Source organism: Centropristis striata, chromosome 23 (genome assembly GCF_030273125.1).
Source record: "Centropristis striata isolate RG_2023a ecotype Rhode Island chromosome 23, C.striata_1.0, whole genome shotgun sequence".
NCBI lineage: Eukaryota > Metazoa > Chordata > Actinopteri > Perciformes > Serranidae > Centropristis > Centropristis striata.
The window spans coordinates 9,761,461-9,775,186 of NC_081539.1; the positions used below are offsets into that span (position 1 = coordinate 9,761,461).

The 13,726-nt window shown below is 38.7% G+C and overlaps 1 protein-coding gene across 1 annotated transcript in view; it reads right to left on the reverse strand.

The window, feature by feature from the left end:
- The window catches only part of phex (phosphate regulating endopeptidase homolog, X-linked), a 28,609-nt gene extending 18,182 nt beyond the window's left edge, over positions 1 to 10,427 (reverse strand). Inside the window, exons 1-6 of the mRNA XM_059327450.1 lie at positions 10,077 to 10,427; positions 5,792 to 5,848; positions 5,487 to 5,648; positions 4,145 to 4,228; positions 2,670 to 2,896; positions 1,348 to 1,416 (exon numbers count right to left, since the gene is read on the reverse strand). Of these exons, the coding sequence (XP_059183433.1) occupies positions 1,348 to 1,416; positions 2,670 to 2,896; positions 4,145 to 4,228; positions 5,487 to 5,648; positions 5,792 to 5,848; positions 10,077 to 10,200 (723 nt within the window). The 5' untranslated portion in view covers positions 10,201 to 10,427. The remainder of the gene's footprint in view (positions 1 to 1,347; positions 1,417 to 2,669; positions 2,897 to 4,144; positions 4,229 to 5,486; positions 5,649 to 5,791; positions 5,849 to 10,076) is intronic.
- Between the last annotated feature and the right edge of the window lie 3,299 nt (positions 10,428 to 13,726).

The following is a 13,726-nucleotide window of genomic DNA, read 5'->3' on the forward strand; positions in this document are numbered from 1 at the left end:
AAAGCAACATAACACAAGTTCAGTAAATTGTTAGAAATATTTTTAGTTTTAGGCAATAAATTAAAAAAAAGTTTTTTCTTAGACCTTTGACACAAATTAGGAGCCCTTTTAAGTTTTCATCTGACTCATGCTGCATATATGTGCTGTTGTCATAGTAAACATGTAAATGTAATATGAACATATATTTAGAAATATAGAACAGAAAGATTTAAAAAAAGAAAAGAAAATACTAATCACAAAATGTTCCATGATGGAAAATAAAATTATCTTTTTCTTCTGATTTAATGCAATAATGTAAATCATGTAGCATTTTCTTAACACAATTATTACATTTTACACATCACAGAACAATAGAAAAAGCAACATAACACACGTTCAGCAGATGGTTCAGAAATATTTTTTGCTTTACGCAATTGAAAAATAATAGATATATTTTTTTTAATAATAAAACATTTTTTTCTTAGACTTCTAACACAAATTAGGAGCTCTTATAAAGTTTCTTTCGAATCATGCTGCATTCATGTGCAGAAACATGGCAGATGAAATTAAATGCTTCCTTGCAAATTAAATGCAAATTAATTCATTGAATATCAATTTGTTGTAAGTTGCATTATCGTTTAAGGTTATAACCCTTAGTTGCTGTCCATTTAGATTGGCCAAATTTAGTTTGAAAAGTTAATTATTAACAGTCATCCTGATAAAAAGACAGGCAAAGCAATATTTTAAGGGTTGAGGGAGCAGCAAAAGGTCTGAGAAAATCCCTAATATAAAGCGTCAAACTGTTTCAGTAATAACATAAAACACATCTTTGTAGTGTCCATGTTGTTTCCACATTTCGACTTAAAGTTCCTCAACAGCAAAATTGGAGAAACAACTTCCTAACTTGAGAAATGGGACCATCCCATTAATGCACCATTAGTGTAGAGCCTTGTGTAAATATATATATGGGTAAAAAATGTACTGAACTACTTATAGTGACAGTGTACTAATAGCATGACAGTGAAAGTTCTTCCAGTTGAGAAAAATTAGTCGCTGCATACTAATTGTATTTTTTATTCCGGCCTAATGAGGCAGCTATTAGTGGGGTAATCAGTATCAGCTGCCTCTTCTACAATTCATTTCTTACAGTACGACTGTCGAGCATTTGTGATGATGTCGAGTCTGTGAAGAAGCTCTTGTTCAGATGAGAAAAAACAAAAAACAACGACATTAACTTTTGACATTTCTAGCGGCTGAAATTCTTTTCTGCTACAATTTATCACTGAAGCAGAAAGGAAATAGCTGCTGCAGGACGAGGAGTTTTGAGGTGACAGGTAAAAAGGGGTGAAGGATGAAGCAGAGACTCACCGCCCGGGCGGAGGAAGTGTTGGTGGTGTAGTCTTCCCTGGAGGGCAGAGACAAGGACGCCTGATCGAGCTACATCAAGACAAAGAGCACAGGTCAGCCTCGGCTGCTTTTTGAGGTGGATTGTTTTATCTCTTGCTGTCGCTATAAAAATGAGAAAAATGTGACTAAGCACACACTGGTGGTTTGGCATCTTTTAATGGCATATTGTGCAGATATTAGACTATTGATTACTTTTTTTCCCAAATATACAGAAACATTTTTACAGATCCTTACTTTCCTTCCAGGACATAATTTCATACTGTAAGGGAATCATTGTATCTAACCTCAATTACAGTAAAGTCTATGGACACTTGTTGCAAAGCGATAGATAGATAGATAGATAGATAGATAGATAGATAGATAGATAGATAGATAGATAGATAGATAGATAGATAGATAGATAGATAGATAGATAGATAGATAGATAGATAGATAGATAGATAGATAGACAGACAGACAGACAGACAGACAGACAGACAGACAGACAGACAGACAGACAGACAGACAGACAGACAGACAGATAGACAGACAGACAGATAGATAGATAGATAGATAGATAGATAGACAGACAGACAGACAGACAGACAGACAGACAGACAGACAGACAGACAGACAGACAGACAGACTTTATTTATCCAAAGCTGGGAAATTACAGCAGAGGTGTGAATCAGCAGATGTCCCATGATACAATTTTATCCTGATACTTGAATCATGATACGATATTGTTGCGATTTTAAGTGAGAAATGGTGAGTATTGTGATACAATATATTGCAATTTAACCATTTAACTGCATTCTGTGTCCACAACATTAAATTCAATCAAGAATTGTTTTGTCAAATAAGAGAAAATTCTCAGTCTATTTATCTCACTTCAGTTTCTCCACAATCAGTCAAACTCACAGACTGACCAACAAGGTATTCAGTTAAACTGAACTGAACTGATATCAAACATGTATGGATGACAACAACTGCAGCATTTTTTAAAACTTTCCTCAACTTTAAGCTTCACAGCCTAACTTTCATCGTAATTTCAACAACTTCCCGACACTATATCCGGACCATTAGGTGCCTATAGATTCCTTAGATCTTCTGGTTTCATATTATACCAGTGTCTCAAGTATATTCAGTCCACTATGACCCTCCGGCCACCGGCCACTAAATATCGATACTTGGCGGCTATGAATCAATATAATATTGACAATATGTGGTTCACTGGGGATTATTTGTTGGTGTATTTTCCAAATGCATTCATGAACAATAAGAGTGAACTGTGGATGTCTGACCTTGATGATGTACTGTAAGGAGTTCTTGTCATCCGGAGAGACGTACAGGCGAATCAGGGCGCTCTTGCTGTGCTGGTTCCTCATCTCCGCCAGCGTCTTCAGGAGGCTCCACTCCCCCGCCGACCACTGGTACTCCCCGCCGAGCCCATCCCCCACCACGGGCCACCGAAACTCAGCCTGCCGGAGTGTTCTCAGCATCGGTTTGGTGTCCATCTGCTCCAGTATCGCTATGTAAGCACAAACGGATACATTAAGAGCTTGAAATTAGCTTATAGTTTTTACTATTTTCATATTTGTATTATTGTTGTTTTTTTTGTGTAGAGATGCCATTTCCTCCTTTTCAGCTTTTGTGTCTTCTTGCTTTTCCTTCTGCAGTGACCTACATCTGTCATGTGGATCAATAAAAGCTCATCTTGTCCTATTTCATACTTTCACTGTGTCTTTGTGCCTGCAGCTGACTTACAATATCTTTGTGAGGACCTATTTGGAGACATGGGATATTTTTTGAATTGCGAGGACACTTTGGCTGGCCCTTATTTGTTCAAGGAGGGTTGATATTTGGTTTCAGAATTAATAGTCAAAAGCAACACATTTTTTCCACATGCTCTATCACCATAAGATTCAATTTTTGGTGGCAGCCACTTCATCAAGATGGCAGATCGGAGATGGCAGCCGTATAAAATCTATGAGAACCAATACATCTTCCAAGCCACTTAGAAGGTCAATCTTGGTGTCAAAATCTACATTTTCTGGGTCAAGGAATCCATTAAAGCTATTGAGAATATCACTAGATGATTATTTGATCAAATAGATATGTTCATATGATATGTACATGCACTGTATGACCTATATTAATATATGTTCGAACCGCTTAGGAATTAAGTACGTAAATACATGGCGAAAATGAATATATCTATTTTAATGGATTCATTGACCCAGAAAATGTACATTTCAACACCAAGATTGACCTTCTAAGTGGCTTCGAAGATATATTGGTTCTCATAGACTTTATACGGCTGCCATCTCCGATCCGTTATCTTGATGAAGTGGCTGCCACCAAAAATTGAAACCTATGGTGATGGAGAGCATGTGGAAAAAATTTGGTGCTTTTGTCCGATGTGTCCCCATTCTTCTCAAATCTGGTCCTAAGCTGCCTGACTATAAGCTTAAAACTCAGTTTAGATTCAAGTTAAATTGAGTTGGGATGGCTAAGGACCTGGAAAGACACCATGTAAACACTAGTCCCCACAAGGGCTCTATAACTGATTGTGTGTATGTGTGTTTAATTGCATTACAGGGGACAAGAAAGATCCATCATGGGGACACACTTCCCATTGAGGTCATGGTTAGATTAAGGGTAAGAGTTGGTGTTAGGCATGTGGTGGTTATGGTCACAGCCTCCTGGGAATGAATGTATGCCAATTCATTGTCCTCTTAATTGAACAAAACCAAGTTTGTTTGTGTGTCAGACTCACTTTCATTCATACAGGAGCGGTAGAGCATCTTGGCCTTGGTCACAGCCTCCAGCTCATCAGGGCCTGAAGGAGCTTCTAGTAATTCTGATGGAGAAAAACAATCTGTTATAACTCACAGCTCCAAAAATAAAAGTACCGGAATTAGACTTTTAACACATATACTACCAATGCGAATTTGAGTCTTACTTTGTAAATAAGTGACATTAATAAAACAATTTAGGAGTCACTTTAAGGGGGAACTCAAATTGGGTTTTGTGGTTAGACTTCAGTGTTTCTGTCAAATTTTTTAGAAGAAGACGAAGAATATGCGCAGCCGACTAGACACTAAGGTGTCGAACATTGCATTCCTTCAAATGAGACGAGTGAGACTGGATTGTTCACTTCCTATATTTGGGTCAAACTGCCTTCTAACCTAAAGTTAATTGAACTGTAGTGCACTTGGAAATAAAGAGAGATCCATTTTTTTCAGGCTTGATTGAGACCACAAACCAACAGGACTATCTGGCGCTCAAACGAACTCTTGTGCGGACCAAAGAACCAAACTCTGGTCTGCTGAAAAAAAAAGGAGTCTCTGTTTGCTTCCAAGTGCACCAGAGTTCAGTTCTCTGCAGGTGAGAACGCAGTAGGAATGTAAGGAAGGAAGCATACCAAAACACAGAGCATTTTGGGTTGAACTTGGGCTGAAATTTGAGAATCAACACCAGGCACGGTAGTAGCTGGCTTGATAAATGTCTTGAAGACAGACGTAGTCTAGCGATGAAGTAAAGAGCCTTATAGGAATATGGTCAGACAATCACAGAACACACAAAAACGACAGAGTTTTCAAATTATTTAGCAACAGAATGGTGGCTAATGGATCTAATCACATAGGATCAATGCCGCATAAAAGTGAAAATACTCTGCCAACGGACTTTAAAGTGGCAGCTCTTTCCTTTACATATTCTGTCCAATAGACAAAGTTCAGCATCAACAGCGTGACATTTGTTTAGAGTGCTTGGTGCGCTTGATAAAGCTCAAATTAAAAATGCTAAAGTGCTGCAACTTCACCACTGAATCCCAGTCTGCAAAGAAATTCACCACTAGCGGTCAATAAATCAAGAATCAGACAGAATCAATTCTGTTTAAAAAATAAAACAGAAATAAAGAGCACCATTGACACATAATACATCATCAATCGAAATTTCTATTACGAAAGAGTAAATTTCTTTGCAGTTTCTTCTCATGGTTATACCAAAACACACATTTTGTCTGTTGTAATGAAGTCTGTAAGTCAAGTGTACATTCCTCAAGTCAGTTGAACTTGGGGGTCCTGGGTAGATGTGAAACTTGCGGACAAACACACCTTTAAGTCTGATGTCTACGTGCTGCCGCAGCCAGGGGTAGATGCCGTACGAGGAGGAGTCCTCAGGGATCGGGTTGTCCTTCAACCAACCGCCACAGGAGAAAGTATAGAAGTCATCACAGGGGTTAATGGACCGGTCCATTTTACTCAGAATAGACCCCGCTACAAGGAGGAAGGAGACAAAAAAAATAAAGCAAAAACACAGCCAAGTGAGTCCAAATAATAACCTTTAAGTTGCATCTAAAATATCTCATGCTCAACCAGTCACCATACAAACAACAGTACATTAAGTAACCACTCCTCACCTGCTTCAATGCATTCTGGGGTCACACAGAACTCCTCCTGACTGGATTTCTGAGAAACTGAGGAAGAACAAGAGAGTTGAGGATGGAGCTTGACGACTGAAATGAAGAAATAACACTGTGACTTTTTCATTTGCATAAAGTTTAGGTTGCATGTCTGTTACTTTGCAGCTCTGACCCACTTCACATCCAAATACAAATAATCCTCTACTGCCTGGTAGCCACTGATCCGTGTAAGGATGCTAACTGTAGTTTTGCATGGAAAGAGCAAAACGGGAACAAACTTACCTTTCTTGAGGAAGTTAAAAGACAGAAACATGAGGAAAAAAGTGCTCGATATGACAAGAGAATAGATTAAGGGACTCCTCTCGTTTAGCGATGAGTAGAGAATTTCATATTTTTAAAAAATAGATTTTATCAGCTTTTTCAATTTTGAAATGTTATATTTGAATGTACTTTTATATTTTTTCCTCATTACATTACATTACATTACATTACATTACATGTCATTTAGCAGACGCTTTTGTCCAAAGCGACTTACAATAAGTAAGTCAATATTTTATCTGCTCGTTTTTAGTCTTACATTTTTATATTTGAATCTTAGTCTTAAATTTCTATATTTGAATGTCATTTTATATATGTCTCTTTTTAAATGCTCTTAATGTTTCATGCAAAGCACTTTGAATTGCCCTGTTGTTAATAGGTGCTATACAAATAAACTTGCCTTGCCTAGTTCATAAGTGCTTGTGTTGTGAAAATCTTTTTTTATTTATTAACTGCCTGCACCAAAGTGTGCAATGCTGCAGGAGCTTTTTCCATCCACTAACTCACCTTTAAGGCTTGCTTCTAGCATATAGTACAGCGCAGAGTAATATTTTATATTTCCAGTTTCTACATAACCTTATATATAATTTATGTACGAACAAATGTTGACAGAACTAGTTTCAGGTATGCACCTTTTAAATTGAACACCTAATTAGATATGTACATTACACTTGGTGATTTAAAAAATTTTTTTTTTATTTTTTTTATGATTCTTGTAACAGTTTTTCTTAAACTCCTTTTATTGTGAGTTATATCTGCTTTGCTGATTGTGCCGTGTTGAAAAAAGGGATGCCAATGTCAATGAGACTGCCTGTTTGAATAAAGATGAAATGAAGCTGAGATAAAATACATTTGAAGAAATAAATACATCAGTCATTTTATATCTATTATTTTGACACAAACTATGGCTAGAAATGACACTATTTATCAGAGGGATGTCAATAAGGCACATTCCCACGATCCACTCTTTATCAAAAATGGGACAAACACAGGCCAAAGTGCAGTTGATACAGCTGGAGAGCAGTCAGGCAGAGCAAACAGTTAGTTGATTCAATTTTTAACCTTATGCCTGCCTGCACCAAGGAAACATACCACCTAAAGTCACCACTCATCTTTGATGTGCAGTCAGGCCTTAAATCCTGAGCAAATCTTTCCACAGTGCACATCGGGTTTTTCATTTAAACTTGCCTGTCAGTTGTAATCACTCACTTCTAATAAACGCCACAATGAGACAGTCATTCATTGTTTACGCCACTCGCAGTGCCCATTCAATTCTCCTCCTAGAAGGTGAAGGAAAGCCTGCCTCTCCGACCTCTTGGCACAGACCTCTGTTATGATGTGGCTCTGAGGGCGACCAGAGGCAGGACAAGCCCACAAAGTGAGCAGACAGATTTAGAAACCAAATCCCTATTGTGAACGGATGAGTGAAGCGTCACGGAGCTGCGCCGCAATGTCTGACCTCAGAGGTTGACTGCTGTCCTTTTTGAGCTGCGTGTGAGAGCAGCTTCATGTTGTGCCCACTTTTAGTAGAAATGCACACTTAAAAGTTCAACCCTGCGCGACCCACTTGGCCTGGAACAACCTCAGCAACCCTCCTCTGTCTGCTCTGTCAGAAACATATACACGGGGGTTTAAACACACACGCAGATGTCTGACGCTTCGGTGTCACAGCTAATACCGAGATCATGTTCCTGGCTGAGACACCAGGCAGGCCCCACAACACAAACACCCAAGTACACAAACACAAATTTAGGAAACGCACTGTCTAAACTCATTAAAAAGTTGAAAATCATACAGCCACTTGGCATTCCTGTGTCTGGTCATTCGCATGGCTGCAGGGTTTCCATCAGAGTGGGTGTGTGGTACTGCATACATGGGTGCATAGCATAATTACACTTCAATGCAACCACAAGAATGTTTCCTCCATAACAAAAAAACAATACTTACCCCACCCCTCCCTGCCACGACCATCCCCTCCACCACGCACCACTGAAACTACTGAATCTTAAAGGAGTAGTTCAACATTTTCTTGCACAGTTGGATGAGCAGATTATTTCCATTCTCATGTCTGTGCACTAAATATGAGGCTGCTGATTAGCTTAGCTTAGCACAAAGACTAGGAGGGGAAACAGCTTTCTTGGTTCTTCCTTATGATTTAAAAAAAATCATATTTTTTTAACCCACCATTTGACCGCTGAACCATTTGTGTTTATTCACTTTACTGTAACAAGGTGTGCTGGTGTTGATCCTACATTTCTTTCCATCCAGGCAAGGCAGAAATAACAACTCATGCTGCTTTACACCTGTTGTGAAAGGCCCAGATATGTAAAACAAAAACAAAAAAAAATCAAATACAGTCGAGTCTGGGCTCCTACCATCACCTGCACACAGCTCGGCTTTTTACCGCCTTCATGTCTGTTTACCGTTACTACTACAGCAGTATATAACCAAAAATGTATGATTTAATTGCAAGAAACTGATCAAAAAAATATGACGAATCAGTTACACCATAATACAGATTTGTAAAAAGTCTGAATTAGTTGGTTGTCGGGTTTATCCAAAAGACAACAAGCAAACAACTTTTAAAATGCTTGTTTTCTGAATGGAGGTTGGACCAATCACGGCAACGCTGATAGCAGCGGTGGCACAGAAAATGTCTCACTTGATTGGAAAAAAAATTATTCACACAAATACACAAATGAAGTGAATTATTTCTATTGCATCTTAACATTGACTTTGTATGTATTCCCACTGCACAAAATGTTTTAATTTTTTTTTTTTACATATTAAACAAACAAGATTAAAATAAATAACTGTGTGTAAGTTGAAAATAATCAGGAATCCATGTATTTATTTATCTAAATATAATTTTAAGCTAAACAAGTTATTTAAAGAAAAAGGTTAAGTTTACAGTGACTAATGTCTGATCTATCAGTTGTACATGCATTTTACCTTTCTGTTAACACTGTGGTTTGGGCTTCATTAGTTGTTTTCACTACAGAATGTTAAGTTGTTTATGTGACTGTCTAATATTTTGGATTCTGCTCTTTCTCCTTTGGGCCAGTTCACTTATCTTGGAAAGAAACTCTAAGAAAATAAGGGAAGTTGCTACAATCAACTGTATTGTTCCATTCAGATGCTGCAAGATTGACAATTTTCTCTAACAGCAGGAAACATCTGGAATGCACCAAGGGGACTTCACTGAGTCCAGTACAACACATTTAAAATCAACCTTAAAGTGAGGTTAAATCTGTAGAATTTGAGTCTTTCTACATTGTTTTTATGTTTTACATTTATTTTTCTCTTGTCTTAAATTTTTATAATGTCTTTTGTGTAGTTGCTGTTGAAAGGTGCTATATAAATAAAATTGCCTTGTCTAAGTTTATCAGGTTAAAGTATTGCAACACTTTCATTTCCGCTCTCATTTTTATCGTAACAGTGTTATGTGTAATAACGTCTTGGCTTGTCAGCTGAACTGCAGGTGCAAATCACTGGTTTATCTCCTCACACATCTATATTGAACTTTTTCCTTTTTTAAAACATCAGTGTTAATTAATGTGCACTGACCCCTTTATAATTAAACAAAAAAACACACCCTTCCCATTGCTCTGCCACACAAATCCCTGATAATTAATTTCACATTCTGCAGGAGATTTTACCCACAAAGTGTCAACACACACATTCTTTCCTCTTTTCCCAGAGTTCAACTTGACTCCCACAGTGCACTATGGTTCTGCATGTGTATGTGGGCGTGCATGAAACCTTATATGAACCAAAAATAGTTTGACACAAGTTACCCGCGAGCCCTCCACAAAGACCTTTGCTCCGTGTGTTATTTACAGTCTGCATGTACTATAATCTGAGGACAGCATGCAATACATTTTCGCTGAATTCCTTGCAAATTATAATGCAGGTCGAGGAAAATGTGTGTGTTTCTGTCTGTGTGTATGTGTGGTGAACTTACCCAGTATGAGTGCAAGCAGCAGAGCAGCACAGAGACACACACACATGGCCAGTGCTATCTTGTAGAGACGACTGTTGCCCCTCTCGGGTATAACCCCGCCGCCACCTAAACGCTCCAGTTCCATAACTTACTTTTACTATATATGACACACACACATGAAAAGACACTCACACACACTCTCTAAAAATCTAACTTTCAGATGTGGAAGCACTGAGAAGATGAATTAAGTAACACACCAGAAAGAAAAAAAACAGAAAAAGAAATCCAAAGTTATCGTAACATCTTTCTAAAATTACACATTTTCTCTATGGAGTCTGGTCTTTTCCCCCCAACACACTTTCCCAGCCTCTCTTTCTCTCTCTACTGATATCTGTCTATCTGTTACAACTCTAACTTCACCCCAGCTCTTCAAACTGTCCCTCCCTTCATCACTCCTCCTCTCCCCCAACACTCCTCCCATCCTTCCCTCCCTCTTGACCAGAATCGACCAGGCTTCCCAGTGATGGCCAGAGATAATTTAATAAAATCAAACCAGAGCTTTATCTGTGTGTTCCTGTGTAACACTAGAGGCTGCAGACCTTGTTAATAGCCCAAGCACACATGGGAAAAGTGTGTGTATGCGTGTGTGTCTAATCTCATGTATGAAACAGCAGGGTACTCTGCTCAAAACGTTTATCAGATCAGACAGTCAGTCAACCAGAACAGAATTAGACACACACACACAGTGCGCTGATTACAATCGATTAATCTGATGATGATGACGACACGGCTGCCTGTAAAAACACATCAGTGTTTTTGTCAGAAAGCATCAATAGTTTCTTCGAATAGACAGAGGTGGTGATGACAATGACACCCCAGCTCCTGATTGGTCCCTCAGCCTCCCCCCTGCTGTGGTGAGAAACTCTTTCCCACACGTGCTCATTAGGGTTTGGGGCGTCGGCCGCAAAGTCCTTATATAGACGTGACTTCCTGTGCTGCTTAAAACACCCATTCATCAAGCAGTCACAGCAACCACGGTGCTATTGTCCGCCGCCGTGACTCACAATCACTCGTGTTTGTTTTTATTCTTATTGTTTAACATCTCAACTGGGAGCCTTTGCTCTAGTTCTGATTGTCTCTGTTAGTCTACCGCTTTGGTCCAGACTTAAATATCTCAAGACTTATTGAATGGATTGTCGTTTAATTGTGTACAGACCTTCATGATCCCCAGAGGATGAACCCTACAGAGTTTGGGGGTCTCCTGACTTTTCCTCTCGTGCCACCAGCAGATCAAAACTATCACTCATTTATTGAAAAATCTACTGCATGAATTGCCTCAGATTTTTGTAACATGCATGGTTTCCAGATGATGTGTTTGAACGATTTTTCATCTAGCATTATGGTTTAAAACTCTGGTGTGCTCTTAACTTTTTCTCAGGCTCCACCATTAGTTGACATTTAGATATCTTAACAACTACTGGATAGATTTATGACCCTCAGAGGGTAAATCCTATGGACTTTGGCGATCCCCTAACTTTTTCTTCCAGCGTGATGGATTGTCATGAAACCTTATACAGACTTTTATGATCCCGAGAGGATGAACCCTACTGAGTTTGGTGGTCTCTTACCTTTTTTCCCGCAGATTCATTGAAATATATCAACATCTACTGCATGGATTGGCTCAAATTTTTGTAACATTCATGGTTCCCATATGATGTGTTTGATGATTTTTCGCCTAGCATATGATTTAAAACTTTGGTGCGCCCTTAACTTTTTCTCAAGCTCCAACATTAGTTGACATTGAGGTCCCTTAACAACTATGGGATAGATTTTCTTGAAACATTCATGACCCCCAGAGGATAAATCCTACAGACTTTGGAGGTCTCCTAACTTTTTCTTTTAGCGCCTCCACAAGGTAACATTTTTGTTTTTTTATGGAAATATCGTCTCAAATAGTAAATTGGCTGCCATGAAATTTGTTTCAGACATTCATGGTTCCCAGAGGATGAATCCTGCTGACTCTAGTGGTTTCCTGACTTTTCCTTCTGTGCCACCAGCAGGTAGAGCAGGATTTTCTCTCGCACTTTCACAAGATTAACATCTCTGTTTTTTTTCTAAAAAAAAATCTCCACAACTGTTCGATGGATTGCCATTAAATTTGCTATGGAAATTCAAGGTTCCCAGAGAGCAAATCCGGCAGACTTTGGTGATCCCCTACTGTGTCCTCTAGCGCCACAATGAGGTTAACTTTATTGTTTTTAATTTAAATATCTCAAAAAGAGATTATAGATTGCCATTACATTTTGTCCGTGACCCCTAGAGGAAGGTTAAATCCTGACTTTTCTTCTAGCGCCACCAGCAGGTCACAGTAATCACTTGTTTACTTAAATATTTCAACATGTACTACATGGATTGGTTCAAAATGGTTTCCAAATTCTAATGAAATAAAAAAATGCAATGAAATGTCTTGACAACTATGAGATTCATTGCCATGTTTTTTTTTTCTTCCCAGAGGATAAATTCTGCCGACTATGGTGATGGCTTAACCTTTCCTCTAAAACATATGTGTTTCACTGAAATATCTCAACAACTATTGGATGGATTGCCATTAAATTTGCTACAAACATTCATGGTCCCCAAGGGATGATTTATAATGACTTTGAAGTCCAAAACTTTATGATTTATGACTAAATACTTGGACAACTACTGTCATTCCTATCCGCCTCAGCTGTGCTATGCTTAGTGTTAATCAGCAAATGTTGGCGAGCTAAGGCTCTAAAATAAGAAGTCTAACATTGCTCACATCACATGTGCTAAACATAAAGATGTTAGGATTGTCATTGTGAGGATGCTTATGTGACCATTTAGCTCACAGAGCTGCTGTGCCTATGTAAGCCACACAGAGTAGCTAGCATGGCTGCAGGTCACAGAGTTAATTCAAGGGTCCATCTCTCAATCTGAAGCCGACAGTGAGAACATGCCTCCTTTTCCCTCTCCCTCCTCCTCCTCATCATCATCGTCCCATGTCTGTTTACTCAAACATTCCTCCAGGCTGTCATTAGCACAAGATAAGCAACTGCAACACACACGCAAGGACATACAAGCAATCATTTCACATAGATTAGGAAAAGAAAGCAGCCTTGAAACATCTTATCTTAACATAAACATACACACACGTACGACGTCAACTCCTGCATGCAACAGGGTCCGATCCTCCCACTAACTTCCCTAATTATTCAAGCGATAAAGACTCCAAAAAAAGGCAGCGATTTTTAACCTGCTGACAGAGGTGTCTGCTCATCTCTGCTAAACACACCTCTGTGGCTAAGCTGAAGGCCGTTCAGTATTTATATGTCTGCAGGAAACACCCTTCCAAATTATAATGTGCCATCTTTCACACTCACACACTCAGGAAACGCAATCACTGCACGACTCCCTGAAAACACTAAAGAAACACTGCGGTCTGGAGCTGTTGCTAAAAGTGTAGCATGTGTGCTTTTGCTTGAAGACAATGAGCGAATACGATGTGTATAAAATTAGAAAGAAGCTACCTGCGTATTGCAGAGAGGCCCTTTTCATTACATAAAAAAATAACAAAATCATTCCAATGGCCATTAAATGTTCGAACATAAAAAAACAGGACACAAGTAAACTAATCTGGGCTGTAAAGT